This window comes from Geospiza fortis, unplaced genomic scaffold (assembly GCF_000277835.1).
Source record: "Geospiza fortis unplaced genomic scaffold, GeoFor_1.0 scaffold16, whole genome shotgun sequence".
Classification (NCBI taxonomy): Eukaryota; Metazoa; Chordata; class Aves; order Passeriformes; family Thraupidae; genus Geospiza; species Geospiza fortis.
This window is the reverse complement of record NW_005054302.1, coordinates 3,379,235-3,403,492: the sequence shown is the minus strand read 5'-3', so window position 1 is coordinate 3,403,492 and position 24,258 is coordinate 3,379,235. Positions and strand designations below refer to the sequence as shown.

Genomic DNA, 24,258 nt, shown 5'->3' with positions numbered 1-24,258 from the left:
AACACGGAGTAGGCACAGTTTCCATGTTCTTAGCTGCAGCAGATTTCTCTGCCAGGAAAAACATTTTTACACTTTTTTGGGGTGTGTGTGTGTGTTTTAATGGTTGCTATTTCTATATTATCTATTCTTAAGATTATTTCCTGTAGGAAAGATTTATTATTTTTAATTCCAATAGTAAATTTAGTAACAGTTGCCATTTTCTGCCAATGTTTCTGCATTTTGGGATAGGACCAAATTATATGTTCTAAATTCCTCTTCTCCTTGCAGTTTCTCTAGGAAAGCTTTTAAGGCAGTTATTTCATACCTCAAAAATTACAGGGAAAAGAATTTTCTTGTGCTCGTGAGACCAATTTTCCATCCAGTTCCAGGCTATCGCCTGCATAGCCTCATTCTTCCATTCCCATTTAAAAGTCAAATGCTTCTCTCCCTCATTTAGCTTTCATGTTGCTCAAGCTAGGCAACTAGTTTTAAATTCCACTGCCAGTTCTTTTGCATCCAACTAGGAATAATTTGCTTCTCAAGAATTGCTGCTGCTCAGCAAATCTGGCCCTGCTGAAGAGTACAGGTATGAAAGGTTTGTAGAGGCTCCTTTCTGTTCCTGGCAGCCCTGCTATATAAAGTTTTCTGGTTTTTTATAAGTTATCTGGGGTGTTTTTTTCCGTTTGCTTTGTTTTGTTTTTGAGGAAGGGGTATTTTAATACCAACCCTGGATTTTTATAACCTCTGGAATCAAGATCCTTGATTTTGCAGGAAGTTCAGCAGAAACAAGAATTAGAGCCAGCCTCAGGATGTAGCACAAGGTTTACTTGTCCAAATTTTATAAAATTTACTCCCAAGTGTCTGTTTACCTCTGAAATGTCTGCAAAGGATGAGAGGCTTCTACAGACAGTGCCTGAAAAACTTGAAAGATTGGTTTTTCAAATTAGTTCTTTAGGTGAAAGGGGAGATGGCTTCTGTTCCCTGCAACATAGATTGTAAATCAGTAATGGTGGAAGCACGTGTTTTCTTCTGGGCTGGTTTCTCTTGTTTTGCTTAGTTTCAGAGATTCTGTATGTGCAGGTGAATTATTTACACTTTAGAAATGAATCAGAGGCAGCCGCAGGGGGGGAAAAGCCAGTGTTGTGGCTGCCCTGGCAGCACCACTACTGCACCGGAAGTGACTGTGTTCAGTTTTTTCTATTTCATTCCATATCTATTCCATCCACTGACCTGCTCACTCCAAACCAAGTTTTACCTGGAATCCTGCTCCTTATTCTTAAGGGTCGTGAGGACAGAAGAAATAGTCTGAAGGTACCCTGAGATTCCACATCAAATGCTGCAGGAGAGATGAGATTTGGATCTTGGGTTTGTAGTTCAATCAATAACATTACAAAAAGAAACCCACTAAAACTTCTCCCTTAAAGGAGGATTGAATAACACATAACACATTATAGATTTTGATTCAGGTTTTTAATAAATTCTGCCAGTAGAAGCTTTCAAAGGCAATGATATATCAATAAATAACAGTTAAATTGAGTTCCTGAGAAAGAACCTATCACATGAAAGAATGTCAGATAGATGTAAATAACAAAAAAATGGCATTACTATATAAAAAAGCAGTAATACTGAATCTTACATGAACTGTCACAACACAAGCACTGCATACCTCAGAACATTCCTTTCATACAAATGTAAACAAGTACACAATCATTTTTGTTTAGTTTAGGCTGATGAATTCATATGTTGTTGCTTAGATATCTAAACAATGGATAGGATAGGATATGCTAAAACATTAAGGAATAATACATGGAATAATATACGGAAAAAATAATGAAGCTCCAGATTTAAAAATAAAATAAAACAAAAACACATTAAAGGAGTGTTTTCATCAGATGTTATTAGGTCAATCACTTTAAATAGGACTGTTACGCTAATCTGAATTACGGATTTTTGTGTGTGTTTACTTATTTAGTTATATATAATATATGCAAATATGTATGGCTTAATTATCTTTAGTATTCTGATATCATCTTTAATAATTCTCACTTATACATACAAGAAAAATGCCTATTTTAACATAGTTAAAAACTGATATTTCAAAGTATGCCTATAATTAGACAGAAACGAAGGCCTATTGTGCTCCATCACAGCAACATTTTAACTCTAGACAACGGGACAGAATGACCTACCAACAATGCCAACATTTTCCAATGTCAGTGCCTAAAACATTAGATCCTAAATGGATACACATGTGGGGTCTGATGTCTAGAAAGACACATACCTCCAGGTTCCATAGGTGTCCATGGAGCTGCAGGCACCCAGCCTCAGCCTCGCTGCACCCGGGGCCTTGGGGTGTTAGGGGAGCCCCACGCTGGGAGATGCTCCAGTGTGGATGCTGTGCTGCCTCTGCCAGCTGGGGCCACGGCCTCTGTGCTGCTCCCTGCCTGAGCCATGGCCACTGTCCTGCTCCCTGCCTGAGCCAGCCCCATCCAGGCTCTCCCCACAAATCTGCTCTGTTGTAATGTTCTGGCTGCTGATCCTTGTTGGGAAATGTGTGTGCCCGTGACATGTGCTTGCTAAAACCATCTATTACCTCAGACCACAACATCACTACTCAGGTATAACCTTTGCAATCTGTTTTACAAAATTAATATTGGATACAATCATAAGAGGAAACCATCCACACAATACATTATCAACACGCGGTTTAAAATGGTCTAATTTTAGACCCTTAGAAAAATGAATCCACAGGACCTGCCTGTGAATGGCAAGAAAAGGCCATTTCAAATAGAAAACCACTGCTCATGCAACATTCTTCACACACTAGACAATGAAATCACACCCAAGTTGCCACTTGCTCACACTTTCTATTACACTCCAATAAGCAGAAGGAAATAAAGCAGCTTTAAGGTTATGTCACAATTTTGAAATGTGGAAAATACATATAATAAACAAAAATCACGGTGTGAATACAATGGCGTCAGTAAATTTAGAAAATTAGAGAGCAGTTTTCTTTTTTTCATTTTTCTTCTTTTTTTTTCTTTCTTACATTATTGCACAGAGACCTTTCATCACATGTTCTTCAGCTTTATGCATCTTCCTAAATGTGAAGTAAGTGCTATGGATAAAATAAAAATGTAGAAAAGAAGAACAGCAGCATGATTTGTCAAAGTTAATCCCTATAATTTAGTAGGAAAAAAACCCTGCTATAAACAAAATATAAGTGCTCTTTATTCATTAAAAAAACAACGCTGACAGTTGCAGAAGTCTGTAAGTGTTAATCTGAGTAAGGGGGATGCTGACCTCAAATAAAATAGGCCAGAAATGACAGACTGCTGGCCTTGCAGATTTTGGTGAAGACCAGGATTTCAAGTGTAATTATCAACAAAGTTATTTACAGTAGAACTGACCTGAACTTTCAAGAGTGCCATCTTTAGGACCTGGCCCTGCAAGCTTCTTTTACTTCCCAGGATTTCTCCAGCCTCAGCTGAAGGTACAAAAGTGCTGCAGGATCAGCTCCTAAAGGATCAGTTAAAGGCCCTATTGGATTTGAGATTAGTCTTATCTGGAGTACTCTATACAATAATTTACACATATACAGGCTGACAAGCTCCAGTCTGATCTACCACACCTTTGTCTTCTACATCAGACTTCTCAGACTGGCAAACTTCCATTCCAGAAGGTTTGGGGTACCTGAACGGATACCCATTGTCATCAAAGAATCTTCGGAAAGTAAACTCATAAAAAGCATGTTCTGTGTGTTTGTTGTTGGAAGAGGCTAGTGGATCCCAGGTCCTGGTGCTGTCACCACTAGCATCACTCCAAGGACTTTCTTCTTCAACTGGATCAAAATTTGAAGTGTCCATTGGATGGCTGATCTTTGGAACATAGGGAGCTGGCTGCCTACGGATATCAGTAGAGAAGTCCATAGAGTGAAAGAAAGAATGGGCTTTAATATCATCTGCTCCATTTCTTCCAAGCCTGTCCTCAGCAGCACAGCAGAGCTTTGTGATCAGATCAGTTGCCTCAGGGCTCAGCTTGATCTGTGAGGGAATGTGCAGTGTGCTTTCCCAATTTATCACCTGCAGGTAACAAAGGTATTAAGGAACTTCTGATCTAGAAACAGAACTCTTCCAATGGCCAACATGAACTGTACAGGAGTGCACACCTAACGAGTCATCTCACAGTCTGCATAGTTCACAGCTTCAAGATTGCATTTTCTGTTAGTAATTACTCTAATGAACCAGAAAAACACTGTTGGCTAGCAGACAAAAAGAACAATACCATTTGTTAAAAAGGCAAATCCCTTCCCAAATATTCCAATAGTCAGATTTGAGAACATACTCAGTTTACACAAAGGAATTACCTCTCTTTGTCTCCAAAATGTAAACTAGGAAAAGTGGTCACAAGGCAGATCCTCTCTAAAAAAGAACTATCATTGCTCAATTTTGAAACACTTATATTGCCAACTGCAATTGTCACTGGCATATCAGGTACTAATAGGCACCCTAAGGAATTAAATGGATGAACTTGTGGCTGAGAAATCACAATTCTGCTGAGAAGACTCATAAAACTAATATGTATCTCTGCAGCTGGACAAGTCAGTTCTAGTCTGATATTCAGTATCTTCATTTACTGGCAAAAGATGTGTGCTTGCACAGAACTATTTATAATCAGGCTTTTTTAACCATTACTCCTTTCTCTAGCAAAAGAAAGGGGAGTGGGCCTGGGAAGGGAAGGGTTAAAATTTTGCTACCACAGACTGGAATTTTGCTTCAACTTACCTTCAGCTGGGTTTCTGTGGGTGTAGGAGCCAGGAAAGGAGGCTGTCCCACTAACATCTCAAAGAGGATGACGCCAACACTCCACCAGTCACAGAGCTGAGTGTATCCTGAAAGGCGAGTCAAAAGGTTGAACTCCACTAGCCAAGTGAAATGCGTATAGAGCTATTAGACCTACTTGCAATAAAGTATTAAAACATACAGCACAAACTTCTGCCTTTTCTCAGACAAAAGGTTTGTGACTTCTGCTTGCTGACCTACTTTACTGCTGTTTACTTCTAGTAAAGATCTAATCCTACTGTCCTTGAACCTTTCTGAATAAATTCTCAACAAAAGTGAGTCATGACACTATCATTGAAAAGAAAGAAGGAGGGCTTTTTTGTGCCCAATCCCACAGCAGCACAAACTGAACCTCAAATAACAAAAATGTTTAGCAACCGATGTCCACCTTAGGTTCAGCGGAGATGACTCCACGACTTTGAAAAGCTGCTGAAAGACACAGCCTGGCTCTACAGACAGAAGAAAGCCAACTCTCTGAGCAAGTTACAAGCAAAGGAACAACTTTAATCACTTAAGTGCTGTGAGAAGACCAATAAGGTGTATGCTTAAGATCTGAAAAAAAAAATTAAACACTGATTTCAATAGAATTTGTGTAATCAAATGATGTAGGATCCAATATGAAATCTCTGTTAGAGAAAATCAGGCTTAGGATCTAATTTGCAGACAACTCTGAACACCTAATCTCCTTACTACAGTGACCATGTCAGTTCTGCATGGATAGTCACCCAGTACTGTCCAAATTCCTCAAGCTGACCTTTTGAATGTAGGGTGTCCAGAGTAAATTGTGGAAAACTTCCTGTTGGGTTCCACAGGTTCTGGCTGGGAATATGGAGGACATATTTCCACAAGTTTACATCATCCATGCTGAAGTGGCCCATCTGAATCAGTGATCCAGAACTGTCAGCTGGCTACTCACTGGTCTGTGTAAACTTGATAGGGGTCAGAGTTGTACTCCATGAGTACAGATAATCTGCTTTATACTTGAAAAATATTGCTGTTAAAATTATTCAACACATTTATAAGCAGCCTCACTCAAAGGCCTCAGAGTGTGGACGTGACACAGACAAAGTATGGCCACCCCCAATGTGGTGATGCTAAACACTGGAGCATGAGGAGTTCTCCTTAATCTGAGCAAAGTGTTTGTGGCCTTCAGAATGACAATCTTCCAAAGCAGCAAGCTTATTCAAGGAAAAAAAAATAGCAAAACAGGAGAAAAATACAGGTTTACCTACCTTTACGAAGCAGGACTTCAGGAGCAATGTAATTAGGGGTTCCAACTAATGAGTGGGCCAGACATCTCTGGTGCTGCTTCTTAGCTCTTTGTTCCAATGTCTTCAGCCTATCTCCACATCGACAGTTGGACACATCATCCCAAAGATCACTGGGCTCCATGCTGTCTTGTCTGATATGGCTCCCTTTCAAATGAGAGAGAAAGTTCACATTTGTGATCATAAAACTCGACACACAAAGAGAGAAGTTTTTCCTCAGATCCAGAGTCATTTCCTACTCTCACTGAAGAATGGCATTTGAACTTTAAACCCAAAGTATTTTTAATGCCCTCCCATTCTCAATTAGTTTTCCATACAAAATGTCCAACAAAATGTCTCTGTCTCAGCACAAGGAAGTACAGCTCCATATGGGGGACACAGAACTATAGAGTATACTTAAGTAAGCTACACCAATTGTTTATGTCCTCTTTGCCAACAGACACCAGAACTCAACAGCACATACAGGAGACATATGGACTACTCCAAATCTGTGACTAAATTATTTCCCCAGCAAAAGAGACCCTCCAAACAAGTATAAACTGAAAAATTACTGCAGCCACATTACTGACAGGGTTTTGAACAGTATTGGAAGCAAAAGAACTGGAAACAAGCTAAATGAGTGAGTCAGAGTGAGACAGACACATTATATTGCCATTGACTGTTCGTCTAGTTTCCTGATCTAGTGTTCCTGCCAAAAAGTAGGCGCTTGTTTCAAAACAAATAACACAATAGCATTCTAGAAAAAGGGTAAAAATATTACCTTTCTGATAGTATTTTGAATTGTGAGTCCACCTGAATCCAGTACACAGTCCAAAGTCAGTCAGTTTGATATGCCCATCGAGGTCTATCAGAATGTTGTCAGGCTTGATGTCTCGATGAATAAATCCCATTTTGTGCACACTCTCTATGGCCAAAGTGAGCTCTGCAATATAAAATCTAGCCAGACGCTCTGGGAAGACCTCCATCCGAATCAGCAGGCTCATCATATCCCCACCAGGGATGTAGTCCATCACAAAGTATAAATTGTCTTTATCTTGGAAGGAGTAATAGAGTTTAACCACCCACTCATTGTCTGCCTCAGCAAGTATGTCCCTCTCTGCTTTGACATGAGCCACCTGATTCCGGTTCAGCCCATCCTTCTTCCGCAGAGTCTTCATGGCATACAGGGCATGGGTGTCCACTTTGCAGGCCAGGCATACTTCTCCAAATGCACCAATACCCAGAGTCTTGATTTTCACAAACATAGATTTGTCCATTTTGGCCCTTTTAAGTCTGTTGTAGTTGGACTCCTTCTGGTAGAGAATTTTCCTCATTTGTTCCTGTTCTGCTTCACAGAGGCCTGCCTTTACAAAGGAAAGCAAACCACAAGAGCTATACTGTTATATTCATAGCAAGAGAAAAACAAATGAGCATTCCCAAAAGACATTTCTCAGAAAAATTAACCAAGAACCAGAAAAGATGTATTCATAAGGGATATACTCTCTTGTCTGTCTGTTGAGGTATTTCTGAAAAAAGGGCAAAGTCACTGTGCCCAAACTTGCTGCCTGAATTTGCAATATCTGAGATTGGTATGCCTGTCTCTTGGCTGAACAAGAAGGCATAGGGCAATATTGTCAGAGAGGGGAATACGACATAACAAACCTGACCGTGGGATTTGGTTTACACCTTTCAAACGTGCACTTTGCCACTGCACTCCACTACATGTATATGAAATTAAGCCCAGCTTAATTTAAGATGAAACTTAAACTTATGTGCAGCAGTTCACTTTGTTCATGAATGGTTCCCCAGGGCAACTCACATTAGCAGTTCCTTGTGCCTTGGAGCCTCCTTCAGAAACTGTGTTTCTTCCTCTGCCATAAACATCCTCCACTGTCAAGCATTTTAGATCTCCTGAGCCTCTGTCCTATAAACTTCTCTTTTTCCCCTCCCAAAATATGCACCTAAAATCCTCAGGTCTAGTCTCCCCTCAGCCACTGCAGCCCAGACCCTGGTGCTATTTCCCTCCTAAATGTATCATTTTCCCTCTGCACCCAAGCTGTAGAGGAGCTGGCCTTTCCCCCTCCCATCTCCAGAGAGCCTCCCAGTAACTGCAAGTAACATTTCACAGGGCTGTGGGGAGAAACCTCCTGGAAAAGAGCGAAGCAGCTGGATCCAACCAGATTGTCCCCACCTTTCAAGACAGAGCCTGCAGAATGCCAACTCTGCCAACTTCAGAGTCTGGCCCTCTGCTGAGAGCCACTGGTGGCCTCCACCAGCAGAAACCCCTAGGCTGACCCCCAGGCTCCTCTGACAACTCACTGCCTGCAGCATGCTCTTTTCTTTCTGCACACCCCAGTTCCAAAATCCTGAATTAATTGGCATCAACTGAACTACTTTTGAGAGAAAGATCAGTGCCTGGTGAGAAGGGGCCATTGGGAGGGTGGAGGGGGCTGAAGCTCACTGATTAGCAGGCTAGAAACCCAAGCATACACCCACAGAGCTGCTGCTTAGGCTGATTTAATTTCACATCTGTAGTCTAGGTATCTAAAGATGAATGTGGGCAGCCAGACTATGCAATGAGATCCTCATGGTATAAAAATTAAATCTGTATGAATAAAGGATGGGGTAAGTCTACAGAAACTTGCAGAACAGGTAGGATGAAGTTTCAGACTGAAGGAAAAAGCCAAATCAAAACAAGGAATACTGTTTTTGAAATGAAAAATAACTACATCAATCCATAACAGAGGAAATATTTACTTTTTAGGGTAAAATAATGAGTGTGCTCTGTTCTTGCTAATTCTAGAATAATGCAATATTAAGATAGCCAAAATCTCCGCATGTGTATTTTCAGTCAGTGATAAGGTTTCTAGGGGAAGGAGTTGTTTTTGTTTATACCTGAATTATCTCTGAGTGAGGGAAAGCTGAAGAGTCAGAAGAGAACTAGCACAATTAGACCCTGTTATACCTCTCTAGAAATCATTCCCTATCTCAGTCTCAGGAAAATACTCAAGCAACACAATACAATCTGTACTTGCAGTGAGGACAAGCTATTAACTGTCAGTAAAATGCCAACGTTTCAAGAGATGTTCCAAGAATATTCTCTTAATTCTAACCTCAGTAAACAAACTTCTGAGTTTTCTGGTGCAATGTGAGCATCAAATCAATTGACTCTGGAAACTGACTGTGCTAGGGAAGATTGGGTAGTTAATTATTACCCATTACGTGTTAATAACAGCTTTTCTTAGAGCTTATTCTTTAATGCAAAAGTAGACTAGTCATATTCCAGTCATGCCTAGGAAGAAAAAAACCCCTCTTCCTCTTCCAGAAATAAAAATTAAACACACAACTGCCAGACCAATCACCAGAGCTTGGCAGCTTTGTTTTAAGCAGCACTATCAGAGAGTCAGCTTAGATTCGAGAGCTGCAGTTAGCCATGAAAGAAGTTCTATCACCCAAAATGCATCTCCCTGAGACCTGCCTCTAGAATGGTTCTGGCAACGGTCCCAAAATCAGTTCAAGTTGGTCCAATACGGTTACTTGCACGACATTATTACTTACATGTGTTCAACAGACAACTTTCAATCGAGTGTTACACAGTCATCTGAAAATACGGCACAGCAACTACCAAGCTGAACCATGGCTCTGGTGAATGGGCAGCAATCATGGAACAGTGAGGAGGAACTCGAGCAAAGAGTTTTACAAGACCTGCCAAAGTATTGCCAGAATTACCTCAGCCTCAAGCTTGCATTCTAAGTTCTTACCTATAATATGGGGTTTTTTTTGCCTCATTTTACTTTTCTGGTAGGAAGAAATATCATTTCACATCTCAGGTTTTTCAAACAGCCTCCCAGACCTGCATCCACACTTCTAAGGGGATACAGTCTGGTATAGGGAGGTGTCTGATACCTACTACTTCAGTGGATTCTGCCTTTACAATTTTTTTTACAAATTAAAAATAGCAATAATCAATTTGACCCTACTAGATTTTACAATAACAAAACAAGAATTACTTTTGCCATTTCTTGCTCCAACTGTAACCTTCTGTTAATTTTCTGCTGGTAGGTCTTTATGACGTTCTCTACGTGTTGCTCCATGTAGAACTTGAAGGCAAAAGGTGAGTAGCTCTTTATTCGGGATTCTCGCTTTTCCTCATCTTTGCCATTTTTTCGCACAGGCACCGGAGATGTCTGAATCTGCTTTTTATCTTTGCTTGGTTTTTCAGCTTTAGTGTTCTTGCTGCTTTTGTCATTTCTCTCACTGCTCTCTTCAGCCTTGTTGCTTGTTGAACTGGGAACCACACGCAGAGTCTGCTCCACGCCCATGCACAAGCAGTTGATATCAAACTGCTCAGAGGTGCCAGGAAGTAACAAATGCTTGGGATAGGGTGGGGGTGGACACCGCAGCTCCTGGTTACCGTAATCCACATCAAGCTGGTAGGCATTAGCTGCTCCAGGCGGTGGCACATGCTGCTCCATGATCTCCAGGCCATCCACAGCCGGTGCCTGTGCAGGCAGCCACGCAGGGTGGGAAGGTCCCACTGCAGTCTGAGGCTCTGGTCTCATCACTCGCATGCTCTTCACTGGCTGGAGGATATGAGCTGATGTGACTGCTGTGATTGTGTTTGGAGACGTAATGGAAGGATCGGGTTTTCCTGGAGGAACCTGTCTCATAGACACTGTCACCTGTGGCTGCTGCTGGTGGTTGTTGAAGGAGTTTGTTCTGCTTGGCACCGCAGCATCAGGTCTGAAGGATACATGTTGCCGTGGAGATGTTTCTATTCCTGGGTTTTGTACAGAATCTCTGCGTGATGGTGTTGCTGCCTGCCACTGCTGAACTTGAGGATTATTCATGTCATAGAGGTCCATGTTTAGGCTATTTCTAGATGGAGTTAATAGATTTTGTGGTGGACTGTCTGAAAAATCATTAGCAAAGGCTGGACCTCTGGATATCACATGCATTTGATGAGAAGAAGGACTTGTCTGCTTGTGATGAGAATGTGAGATATACAGGCTTGCTGGTGCCTGCTGAAATGCATGACCAGTACTGTTCTGAACAACTGCCCCTTTATTTGGGAGATTGGCATATCCCCCCTCCTGCTGCATCTTGTTTTGGAAGGATGGACTCCGCTGAACACCATATCCTATTGGTTCCCCCTGCACCATCATGTGCTGCCTGCTGTAATGTTGGCTGTTGCAGCCATGGGATGCCTGCAGCTGCAGGGCCTGACTGTTGTGATTAGCCACTGGATAATTAATCACAGAAGACTCCATATTGGCAGGGTATGCTTTCTGCTGATGGCTCGTTGGTGTGCTGTGAGTGCCTACTGCAGAGGGTCGCTGTACAGGAGCAGTCATAGCTGAAGACTGAGAAGTAGAGATTAAATAGTCCATGTATGGCCTGGGAACCTCAGTAAGCATATTTGCACCTTCTGCTCCAAAGCCTGTCCCTTCATAGGCTGCATTAGTGATCTGATGGTAGGACGGAAAAGATTCATTTGATCCTTCAAAGCTTGGCCTCCGGGTTACATTACTTGGCACAATACCCTTTCCTTTATAAAAAGAATACAGAAGAATGTTAGGAAACAATTCAGGTGAACCAATTACTTTGTATTAATCATGCATCTATACATATACACACGCACACATACACACACTGCTCAGAGAGTATGTTTAAAAACACCTTTCAAAACCTAAATTAAACACTCTGAACATTTAAAGTTATAAGGTGCCAAGTATTCCTACTGATAACGAGCTACTGGCTCACAATAATGCTCATGCCAGGAATCATCAGAGAGTCTTATCAAATCATGAAAATAGAAGCACAAATTATCTAACTATGAACTCATCAGAGTACTCTACAGCCTGTTTCTTAAAGCTGGACCAGTATTAGCAGTCATTGCTCTCAGGCAGGAGGAAGCTACAGAGCAGAGTGTTAAGTACAACAACAGGAGGAAAAAAGCTCCCGGAAAGACTTTCTATACAACTTAAAGTCAACATTGCTACAAACTACTAGGCCATCACATAGTCCATCTTCTGCACAGTGAGCCACCTGCTCACACTGGTTTTCTGTTTACATCTCTCTCTTCCATCATTCTCAAAAATCCCTCTTTCCTTCTCCTTCATTTAAACAAAGGCATCATACAGTTTGTCCTGTATTCCTTCCAATGTGTTGGACACTGAGTATCCCTTCACATTACTCATCTTCCATCTGTTGGGAAGGAAAATCTTTCAGGGTGTCAACATATTAATCTTAGCTTGAAGAATGTGCAGAGACAAGATAGCAGCATTCCTACAGTGGAAGTGTTAACAGCACTTTTCATCAGTTCTTTGATCTGAGGACAAATTGCAGGTGTATAAAGCACTAGCTGTGCTAAAAAGACAAGGGGAGACTCTGTGCTGTTGTTATGTTTTTGTTCCCCTTCTGCTTCTTTAGCTCTCACAAATTACAGGACTTGGCCCATTTATGCCTAAAGCATTTCCTTTTAAAATCCTGACTTCACAAAGCCTGTAAGAATAGCCATACTGACATAAAGCTTGAACAGTGCATTACAAGCTTTTTGCAGTACAGCACACCCCAGCTGGTCCAGATGCAGCACAACTGAGCACAGCTGCTGCCTCCTCACCTTGACACAAGCCCTGCTGCTTACAGACACACAGGGACATGCATGGTATCAAGACAGGTTTCTGCACACTCTCTGCACAGTGACAGCGTGCACTACACTGACAGCCTCATGAAGAATGCAATGTTTTGAAATGGAATCAGGTTGGACAAATAATTAGAGATCTTTAAAGTGAAATCTATAATTGGCAGCTCTTTCTCCTGTGATAACACAAGGCCAGCATTACTGAGGCTGTTCTTACAGCAACACCCCTGACAGCTCATCTGCTAGGACACAGTGAGATGCACTGATGAGGATGTAGAAATCCTAAGCATCCTAAGAAGTGGCTACTCTGGCCTGGAAATGGAAGGCCGCTAGTAAGGCCCATTTGTCATCTCTGTCAGCAGGACTCATCCTGAGCCTTGGGGGCAAGCTGACTTTGCTTTCCCTTATCAGAGGTCACAAAAGAAAGTAGCAGCAATAACTGTCCTTCTTTGGGACACATAATTTAGCTGTGCAAATAATCTTGATGTCAAGAGAGATATGATGTCCACCTCCTAGATTTGTATACCAGTAAGTCTGTTCTGGTCCAATGTTGAAATATTTGGATTTGAACAACAGATTTCTGTTTAAGAAGGTGGACTATGAATGTGTACACAGACAACTCTATGGAAGCAGGTGAGCCGTATTGAGGTTCCAGCCCAGCTGGCCTTGCAGGCTGGCACTGTCCCCTACAAGACTGCTGTGGAACACTGCTGTCCAACACTTCTCCCCCGCGGTGACCCTACTTTAAAAACTACCTTATTGCAAGAAAGAAGAACACAATTAAAAAAAACAATCATGCTCACCTGGTGAGGTTTGCTTAATTACACGTACTATCTGTTCATTTCTAGGATCCAAGTAGCTCATCTTACTGATGTACTCCAGGGCTGCCTCAATACTTCTGCTCCCTGTCTGCTTCAGTGCTCGGACAGCCATCTCCTGCACAAAGCAAACAAGAATTGAATCACGTTGTGACAAAACCCAAGCACTGCAAGCTGAAAAGCAGTTAGTGTTCTTACATTAATAGGAGCATTTTAAACACCAGATCACAGCTGCCTGAAGCCAAATGGACTCATATTTTGAAAGCATTTGCATGCCTTACGCAACTCAAAAATCATAAGAAGAAAATAACAAAACATACAATCTACCCAGATTCTAGCAATTAAAGAAGCCTCAAATTAAAATGTGTATTTCAAGAGCCCTTAAAACAATCTTTGAATAAGGTATGGAAAAGCCAGCATAATTTCACACTGGATGAAATGAAATGAAATGAAATTAAAATGTAGCTGTTGGTATTTGAAAGCATGTCTCTTAGTCACACTTGAACACAGTAAAAACTTTATCCTTTCACAAATACCACAAAGAAGCTAATTAGGCAGGGGTTGATTTCTGCTCACTAGAGTCCACAGGGAAGAAAAATTGCTGTTTTCAGTACAGCTGGGACATCACCTACTATTTGTTTGGAAAATGACTGAGCATCCCAAACGGAAAGCTACACTGTCAGTCTTTTTAGCTGTATTTTATTAACAACTATGGTTAGCAACCCCTGCTCTATTCTACAGCTCCTAGCAGTTTGTTTATACTTTTATTTATAGCTCAGGTATATTAAACATCTTTCAATGACTCAAGCACCATGTGGTTGCAAAACAAAATTCACAAATCCTTAGGAGGCTGCATGGTCTTCTATGAAATGATGGAGAAATTGAAATCCAAAGTTTTAATGTTGAATTTAACTCACAGAACTTTACCCATCAAAAAGTTGGATACCTACTCAAAAATAGTTGCTGAGGACCTTCCTATAATCGCTGCCAAAAGGCAATTCATAAAATAGGTATAAGAGGAGATAAACCCTAGTGACTTAGTGACATGATTAGAGAACTAACTTGAACTCAACTCCCAACTCTTAGATGGCTGAAGCTGAATGAAATTAATGCCACCACCAAGGCATTTGCCTGCAAATGTCAGCATCCTATTCTCTTGCCACTTTATCACTATTTTTAGGGGAATTCTGTCATCACAACCTGCCCACTGAGTGCTGAATCAGAGGGAGGTCGTGCCTCCCCGGCTTGGCTGCCCGGTTGCAGATGTGGAGCTGGGTTGGCGCTGGTGCACAGCTCTCCCAGGGGTCAGTTCTGGGCGCTGGCTGGCAGTCGGGAACTCCAGCTGGAGCAAAGGGCAGCTTTGCTGCACTGTACACGTCAAATACCCACTAACTGTTTACTTAGCAAGGGAGGCCCATCTCAGATGACACCAATTCACGCTTAGCACAGAGCCACACGCTGGTACTTGGCATCTTGTTTTGCTTAACTCAGACCACTCCTACTGCCCCCAAAATGGCAGCAGTTCCTTCATTAGTCAGAGCTTCTGCTTGTGGAATAGCTATAGCAAGCTGAATATTTTTCATACAATTTATGACTCATAATTCATAGAAAGGCAATAGTTGGTCTCACATTTCCTATAGCTGAAATACTTCACTGGCCTCAACATATTACTAAGGACAATTTTAAATCATCAGAAAAATATTATGTATGAAGGAAAGAATTTCCCACAATGTTTTTCCCTCTTTCTTTTTTTCTTCTTGTAGATACATTTCTAAAGTATTAGCAAATGCACATCTTAGTGCTCACCATTCTCATCAGCCAGGGACTCTGGGCTTTACAGCCCTGTTCCACATGGCTGCTAACATATTCTGTCCCATTTACAGCAGCTGGATCTAGCCTTAGATCACAAGTCTAAGTTCCCTAAATTAAATGGTCTCTAAAAGCACATTTGGGCTGGTTTGGATGTTGGGTAACATTTGTATTAATAATTAATAAAACAGCCCACATGGTCCATTTCTCCCTCTCTGATCTGTGCTGGCTGTATATAATTCAAAGGGACTAAAAATAGGAGAAATGTTATCACCAGCATATTGATATAATCTCTGAAAGCATACTGTAACTTTCTCCTCTTTTGCCATTATCTGTGTCTGAAAAGCAAGAGTGAAAAACAACACTGGTCTTCCTGAAGCTGCATGTTCTACCTTCAGCACAGTTTAGGGGGCTCATATTTAAACTTCAGCGGGAATAATGTGATGGAACAGGCACAATACATTCCACTGAGCACAGCTGCATAACCTAAGAGGCCAGCAAGAGCTTTGGACCAGCAAGTGTGTCAGTGGCAATCTCACCCTTGCAAGCCCGCAGTGCAACAGCAGCCCTGTACTCCAGCTCCCCCTTCTCATCTTTCACTGGATCACCTCCCACCCTCCAAAGGGTTTCCTCATTACACAGCCTGTTTGCTCAGCATTTACATTACTGCTGGAGAAAACATAAGTAGGGAAAAAATGAAGGAAGAAAAGGTAACAAAACGAAAAAGGTTTTCCTCAGAGACAGATCACAGATAATCACAATTCTCCACCCAGGAGACAAATCCCTCTGGGGACATGTGATATTCAAGGAGAGTGGAGGGCAACAAGGAGCCCCAGCAGTGCTGCAGCTGGCATTTGTCCTCCTCTGCATCATTATTCCCATTGGCACTGTCCATGCCCACAGCTCTCTTCTCTATGGCAGTCACCTGAAAAGAGCTCCATTACTTCCAGCACCTTTTCCTTAGGGACAGAAGACATGCTGATGTGTGGCTGAGGATCACAGAGAGGGTTCTCTGCCCGAGGTGGCTGCTGGCTCCTGAGGCATGGTAGCCTTCTCCTTTCTATGTGCATAGGGATGAGCAAGGGAGCATGGCTGGCATGAGGCAGCAAAGGGCTGGCCTCCAGGAGCCTGCTGAAGGGGAAGTTGGCTCCCTGCTGGCAGCTGGGGCTGGGGCCTGGGCTGCATTTGCCAGAAATCAATGTAAGGACTGTTTTGAAGTTGAGGAAGAAGGGCAGAAGATGGATTAAACAATTACACTCGTCAGAAAGCAGAGGCTTAAGTGAGATGGAGAGTGCTTGTGAGGAGCAGCAGAATGGCTCAAAAAGAGGGGAAATCAATGCCAAAATCTTGCAAATCAATACATAGACAGTGGAAGGGCTGAGGAAATGAGGACAGACACTGGGTGAGGATAAAAGTGCTCAGTTACAGTGACATGGATGGAGCTGTCTTGATTTTACACCACTCAAAGGTAAGTAAGTATACTTTTGAAAGAGAAGGGAAAAAAAGGAACCAGAAATGAGCCAGGGGAAAAAAAGCCACTGGGAGCTGCAGCCAACTCCAAAACACTCAAGTAGGCACAGGATCAAATCCAGCTTCCACTGAGGTCAACAAAGATTTCCATTAACTGCAAGGTACACTGCATCGGGCCCCCTGCTTCAGATTGTTTCCTTTTCATGAGGCCAAGCGCTGTCAGCCCAGCATGGGTTGAGAAACTTGGCTGCTGGCTGTGCTCTGCTGCCCCACAGCAGCTGCCAGGCCCATGGAGAAACACCAGCTCCTGGCAGTGTGCACAGAGACCACAAGAGAACAGAGTGCTCCCAGCCCCAGCTCATTCTCTATTCCCTTTGGAGGATTCAAACATCCCTCCATGCAGGGCTTTTATGCACCTTTCTGCTTCCAGATATCACTAACTATTGATGAAAAAATCAACCAGAAAAAGTAAAGGTGAAGAGCTACAGGGGGAAAAATGTGCAGTTACAATTAACTCTAACAAAGCTGGAATTAATTTAACAGCTGCAATATTAAAATGAGGTTTCAGTGGGCAGCTATGTTCTGGACAGATCTAGTGGAAAACCAAAGTCAGGCCATGAACCACAAAACAGACTGAGGAAACTGCAGTATCCCAAATTTGTGGACTCAAATAAAAAACCAGGAGGGTGGAGTTTCCCAGCTTATTCCTACAGTGGGCTACCTAAACCTGATTGCTGCATGGTCCACATGCTCTCTGTTATTTCCCCAGTCTTACACTGGTAGATGGCAGCCTTCCAACAGATTTCAAGATTTTGCTAGAAGGGAGGCCACCTTTGAGCTGAGATGCTCAATAGGAGAAATCCTTGTTTGATGGTAAACAGATATTTGGATTTGTGCACATAAAGACTTCATCTCACTCTGTGCTCTGCAGGCAGTGTGAAAGGCTTTCCCCATTTTACCCTCTCGCCTGGCTGCACTCCACCAGCATTGGCAGAGGTTTGCGTTCTTGCTGTACTACAGGGTTGTCCAGCAACATTTTTCATTCAGAAAGCTCCTCGTTGCCAAGATGTATTTATCATCCAAGTGAAGATTGCACAAGAGGTTACAATAAGTAAGACTTTTTCCCAAGAACATTGTGTCTGAAGGAGACAATAGGTCCTCCAAAATTTGGCAAGGGTAATTAATTGCTAACAACAACAAAAATTAATTACTTGCTTTCCATTCACCAAGAAGGATGGCTGACAGATGCAGGAAACAGATACAGGTTCCCTGCAGAAGGGAAAAAAATAAAGCTCATGCCAAAAGAGATGATCCAGCATTGATTACAAGCCTTTCTGCGATAGCCCCCCATTGTAGGATTTTTCATTCATGAATTTAAACATGCAAAACCCAAGCAGTTCAGGAAACAATGTGTACAATGTACTCTATCAGAACTGCTGCAGCCCCACAGAATAGAGAAACCTATTTTGCAATATTCTCTCTCTGTAATTATTCTCTAGTTGGACACTTAATCCAATTTTGTATTCTACTTTTGTTTTGCCTGTTTTCAGGTTGCTAACATCAGGGGCTACATTTTGCACATAAATTCCCATGCCTACCATAACCTTGATTAAAATATTCTAGCTACATAATTAAGATATTATCCTGAGTATCATTAGCGCTTTTCAGTTTTAGTGCATCAGAAAAGCAGGAGGAAATTAGTAGGGGCAGAAACCTACTGAGCGCTGCAGCATCTCTTAGTCCATTCTGAAACAATGTGATCCATTCAGAAACTAATGCATATCTGCCCCATGATTAGTTGGGGCTGTTTTCTGCCCCGACTGCTCCTGTTACAAACTCCTCCAAGCTATCCTGCTTAGGCAATAATAAACCTCCCTCCCAGGCTAAATTATGCAGGGTCAGTTTACTGCCTCTGATTTTAGTTTTGATTGTCTTTTCACAGCAGTTCTGCTGTTACCTACACAGCGAGCCCCCTTCATCCTAAGGGATTCTCACAGGTTGGCCTCCAGGGATGAATTTGGTTTCTTCTGTTAAATGGGAATTTCGTTCCCTTTATTGGTGTAGCAGCCCATCTCTGTATCAAGAAAGATCAGACAGGGACATGATTTTGATAAGAGGTGCACATACTATTCTTGATGACGTGCCAGCAGTGGTGGAAAAGTCAGCCTTGAGGTAAAGTCACTTGGGGCTTTAATCCTGGCTTTTAGCCCTCACTTACAGCATTTCTACCTTTTGTGCTCCTGAATTATTTTTAATTCTGCTAGCACGCCAGCTCTGAAGGTCATCCATTCTTTTGGCTGGATGCTTTAGCTCTGCTTTGCACTGACTCTGCATTCCCACCTCAATAGTCAGAGTGCTTCCTTCCTTCTTTTTTTTCCCTCATACCAGGTTTACCAGGGGTTAACGTATGCCGAAGAGACACACTGTAGTACATACAACTGGGCAGACAAAAAAGAATATAGACACCTCACAAAATGTAAGACTCAATAAATTAAATCACATCAACACAGGAAAAAAATACATGACTGTAAATTAGGAATGGAGAATTGCAGGTAAGGAACAACTTTAACCAGGTGTTTTTTATACACATTTTCAAGGGATATTTGCAGAACTAACAAAGAGAGTATGTGCAAAAGACAGAGGGAGGATTTTATAAGTGATACAGTGCTCTGGTAAAGGCCCTATCAGAAGAAAAACAAATAAAAATAAATCTAATGTGACAGTCATTGCTATGCCACTGCTCATTCTGCTTGCCTTCCAACACTGTCAGTCTTTATTTAGCCAGTCACCTACAGAAGACTGGTATATTTACTACTCTGTTTGTACAGCACCCAGTACAATGGGGTCCTGTTATTGTGTTTATGGCAGCAGGATAACTTACTATTAAAATAAGGTCATTAAATCCAGGCCAAAACATGCAACTTGGAGTACTAGGCAAAAAGATGGTGGAGGGTGGAAGTGTTAATTCTACTGGGTCCCAGCAAAGAAACCCTTTTATCATGACCACCACAAACCAACTCTAAAATAAATTACCTTAATCCTCAAAGCCACAGAATATGACACATCCCACAGAATCACTACAGTTGCAAAAGACTTCCATTGAGTCCAACTTTTGACCGAACATCACCACATCAACTAGACCCAGCGATGGTGACTCCACCACCTCCCTGGGCAGTCCACTCCAATGCTTAATCACCTTTTCTGTGAATAAATCCTTCCTGATGTCAAACTATATTCTTTCCATACCTCTATTAGCTATTGCTATGGAAGGAATCAGACAAAATAAAACAAAAGTAACTAGATCATCTGGTTACTTTTTTTCACTTACAAAACCCTTCTTTTGGTGATTAAAGTGTTTCTAATACCATTTAGGATTTAAAACAACTCTGGATGGTTAAAAATCAAACAAATGAACCAGACAAGTGATACCAATATTTGAAATCTATCACTTTAGTTTTTGTATTTTATTAGCCCTAGAGTGAATGCAAAGTTCTCTCACAAGTATCACAGAAAACTTTTCTACTGTTTTTCACAGCTGCTTCTCCTTAAGTTGATGACTAATCAAAACTATTTAAGTTCTTCCAAGACAAGAAAAAAGTGCTATATAGATTTAGCAACAGGGTACTTATAAAGAACAGCTACCATAACACCTTCACCATCTTATAAAGGATAAAAGAGAAAAAAAAAACCAGAGCTGAGAACAGCAACTGTAAATATGACATAACTTCTCGTCAGATGTCTCAAAAGGTACCAGTTACATCAAAATACTTTTTAACACTATGCAACTTATACTTCCTAGCAGCATAGAACTTGTTTTATTTTTTTTCCTGGTATTAGTTTGTTTTTTTAATTAAGTCTGTATATTCCATTCCCCCACCACAGCTCATTGCAAGACACACTGTGTTTGGCCATGGGCATTTCACGGGGGACACCTCCCATTTTACACTACAGTCCATGTGCTCCACGAGCTGTTCAAATACAGCTCTTCCCCTGAAAAGGAGAGATATGAACTTCAGGCTATAAGCCAACCCACAGTCCCAAAGTTAAGACATTTGGAAATAAACCAAGCACGGCTGCTCAACATATTTCCAAACAAATGCCTGTAAAATGAACAAAGTATTTATAACAAGGCATCGCCAGACAAAGAGCGCATATGTAAACACTTCAAGAAGCTCTGATGAACTATTCAAGAGATGCAATCTGTTTAAAGAGAAAACATACGTGCACTGCTATGTCCATTTTCAAATCCAATCAGAAAATTTCATCAAACAACTCCTGTTGATGCCCCAGAGAGTATGTGTATGTACTGACACACATACAGGTATTACATAACATCTGCACATCTGTGTAGATTATTTCTTTTAAAATAATCCAATTTCAAGTGAGCTCCCTAAAAGCAATACGTAAAAATAAAGAAGACTCTTATTTGTGTCACCAGTCTAATAAAACAAGTAATTTAATTATATTTGCATATACATTTATTGGACCATTTCTGGAAGCACAACAGGCACTCTGGAAAAGATTTGGAAAGGGGGAGACTGAAGGAAGTTGTAAGAGGTCCTGCTCCAGGCAACAAAGCTGCACTCTGCACAAAGCTCAAGCACCATGAAAGAACAAACAGGCAAGGAGAGACCACGACATTAGGAACAATAATAAAGTGATTGAAAATAACTAAGAGCCACCACGAACACCACAAATATAACTTTTCTTTTCTTTCTTTCTTTCAAGTAGTCTGGAAAGGAAAAACAGACCTGAGCTGCTCTCTTCCAGCCAGGACACAGGCATGAGAGGAAGGGGAACAGGGTGCAGAGAGCTTGATCATAGAGGCAACTTAATAGATAGACCTGAGGAACAGTGACAAATAACCTGTTCTCCCTGGCCACACCAGCCTTGGAAAAACCACATTTGTGTCTGAAAAGCTGATGGCACAAGCCTTCTTTTCCCAGATATTTGGTGAAGGGAGTGATACTGTAAACTTAATACAAGATCCATGGTGATTTGCTGCCTACCTCAAAGGCTGTAATGCCCCTTTCTGAAGGCATCTGCTTGCTCCCCCAGCTTTTCAAAGAGCACACACCCCTGATTTAACAATCATACTTGGCCAACAGTAGCAGGCAATATTAGTAGTTCCCTGAGTCCAGAAAATTCCCCTTCTGGAAAACACACTGCTTCAGATCCCACATCAGAAGAGAGTTGTAAGGAGCGAGCACACAGCATTCCATTTTGAACACATGTAGTACTTGAGAACTATCTATATTCCAAAATTCACAGGGATCAGGTTTACATTTATGACAGAATAGAGGAGTGGGGGGAAAAAAGTGTATTTGTACATCTGCTGTGCTCGAATTATCCCCTAAATGCACAAAATCCTTCCTACTGTGATGGCACCCCAAAGCCTTCTGCACTGGGCTGAGCTCTACACAGACACAAGAGAACAATCCTATTTTGAAATGAATTTCTAATTTAAAACAGAGCAAACAATTGTATATAGAGCCATAACTGTTCCTCATTACTCTTTAAGTATGCTCATTGGAGAGCTATTTAAACTATTTAGAGTTGAAGTCTAAGCAAATGACCCATGCCGGGTCTATCAACAGACAGAAAGTTGGACAAATCTCTCCTAACCCTTCCCTAGCACTGGAGCAGGAGCACTATTGTGTGCTAATTCAGAAAACTTATAGTGAGGCAAATCATGTTATAAGCAGCATTTACAAATTACTGCACTGGCAGGTTTACATTACAGAGCAGCATGAAGGAGCTTTGCTTACTTCATGCGTGAGTGAATGCACATGCACACACGTGCAACTGTGTACATAACTCCTTTCCAAAGATCCTATTTTACTTCCCTGAAACCCTCTCACTGTGGTTACACAAACAGGGAACTTCCCACCCTCTGGACACAGTCTGTAGCAGTTTCAGCCTGGGCTCTAGTTGACTTCTGTCTGGCAGCCACTCTAGAGACCTGTAATCCATCACACAGTGCTTCAGCCACATGCCTTGCATTAACCAGTGCAGCTTAAAAGCTTCTCCTGATCCCACAAGGCAAGGCACAGCACTATTCATCCACACCTTTAGTAGTATTGCAAAGGTAAGGTACATCCTACAACAGCTCTTAAACCCTGCAGAAAAGGAAACAGAAGGCAATTAGTAGACAAATTCAAGCATAAGCTTATGAGTTGTCTCAAACCAAGCACCACTATAATCTCCTGTAATGTTCACTGAAACCCCCTTCCAGGTTCCTGTTCACATTTTTTAATAACTATGGGTGTGATTGCACTCATCATCCCCTTTTCATACCAAGCCAAGCACTGGGCAAACTTTGAGGCTTACAACTCTAACTCAAAGAACAAGAGTCATCTACCTGCTATTCCAAAGCAAATCCTTTCTACATGGCACAGAAGTCCAAGACAGTGGAGAGTATTTTACTAAGCCTCTCGATTTTAATTTGCATTACTGAAGTGTTGAATGTCACACCTCCCATCTCCCTGTTTTCTACTTTCTTTATCCAGCAGTAAAGCAGTTGAGCTGATGTAAAGAGAAGCAAACAATCATTTCAGCAGCAGCACTGAGCAGCAAAGTTTGCCAAAAGCTAATAGCAGACAATATCAGGTGTTACAGCCTTTATAACTAGGAGGAAGGTATGCATGGGGCAAGAATCTTCAAATTCTTGGTTCAGAAACCCTGTCACCATCTGGTTTGAAACTTTCCTCTGGATTGGCACGATTTACATCCAGAAAGCAACAATGAATCCAAAAACTCAATTTAAAGAGAGAATTTAGCTTGAAAAGACAAGACAGTAACACATACAGGAAGTATTTTATTATCACTTCTTCATAAAGCACACTGAAGTAATTAGCAGAGCAGGAAAGGTGCTGTACATGTCACCAATGCAATCAGAAAGTTTTCCTAGCCAAGAGAATGGGTAGACTTCAGCCAGACTATTTCCTCCACTTTTGCCCTTGACTGACTTAGCCCAATGAAACACGCAAATTCAACCAACAGTGCTGATATTAATACCAATGTAAGTATTAATTTGAGGGTATTAATAACACTGCAGCACCCAGCAAAGAACCTATTCAAGTTACTGGGAAAAAAAAGCATAGCAAGCTGCCTTCTGGAGTTTATTGATTCCACTGGAATCTCACAGACTCTCAACACACACAGAACATAGCAAGGAGCCTTGCTCAGAAGGCACCTTCACAGTTGAGGTAGAACTGAGCCCAGCCTCGAGGGAAAGGTGCAGCACCCAGCAGAACAACACAGCTGTTTCCAGAAAGGTGCTCCAGGACAGCTTCACTGCCAGTTGTGTGCCAGGATCCTCATGTATGAAATCTGGCCACAAATAAGAAACGAACCTCCTACTCTGCATTCTGGGAGTCCAAATGAGGGTCCCTACGCTCAAGGTGTGCCATCCTAAAAGATAAAAACCAAAACCCCACCTATTCTTGATG

At 41.7% G+C, this 24,258-nt stretch overlaps 1 protein-coding gene across 2 annotated transcripts in view; it reads right to left on the bottom strand.

Moving 5' to 3' along the window:
* Positions 1-1,430: 1,430 nt before the first annotated feature.
* LATS2 (large tumor suppressor kinase 2) overlaps positions 1,431-24,258 on the bottom strand; it is a 44,343-nt gene continuing 21,515 nt past the window's right edge. Inside the window, exons 2-8 of one of the 2 annotated variants that reach the window (XM_031066065.1) lie at positions 13,514-13,646; positions 10,581-11,615; positions 10,078-10,244; positions 6,849-7,431; positions 6,053-6,235; positions 4,764-4,870; positions 1,431-4,061 (exon numbers count right to left, since the gene is read on the bottom strand). In XM_031066065.1, the coding sequence (XP_030921925.1) occupies positions 3,567-4,061; positions 4,764-4,870; positions 6,053-6,235; positions 6,849-7,431; positions 10,078-10,244; positions 10,581-11,615; positions 13,514-13,646 (2,703 nt within the window). In that variant the 3' untranslated portion in view covers positions 1,431-3,566. Of the gene's footprint in view, positions 4,062-4,763; positions 4,871-6,052; positions 6,236-6,848; positions 7,432-10,077; positions 11,616-13,513; positions 13,647-24,258 lie in introns of both variants that reach the window. The other variant, XM_005417689.2, reaches the window with a different exon arrangement.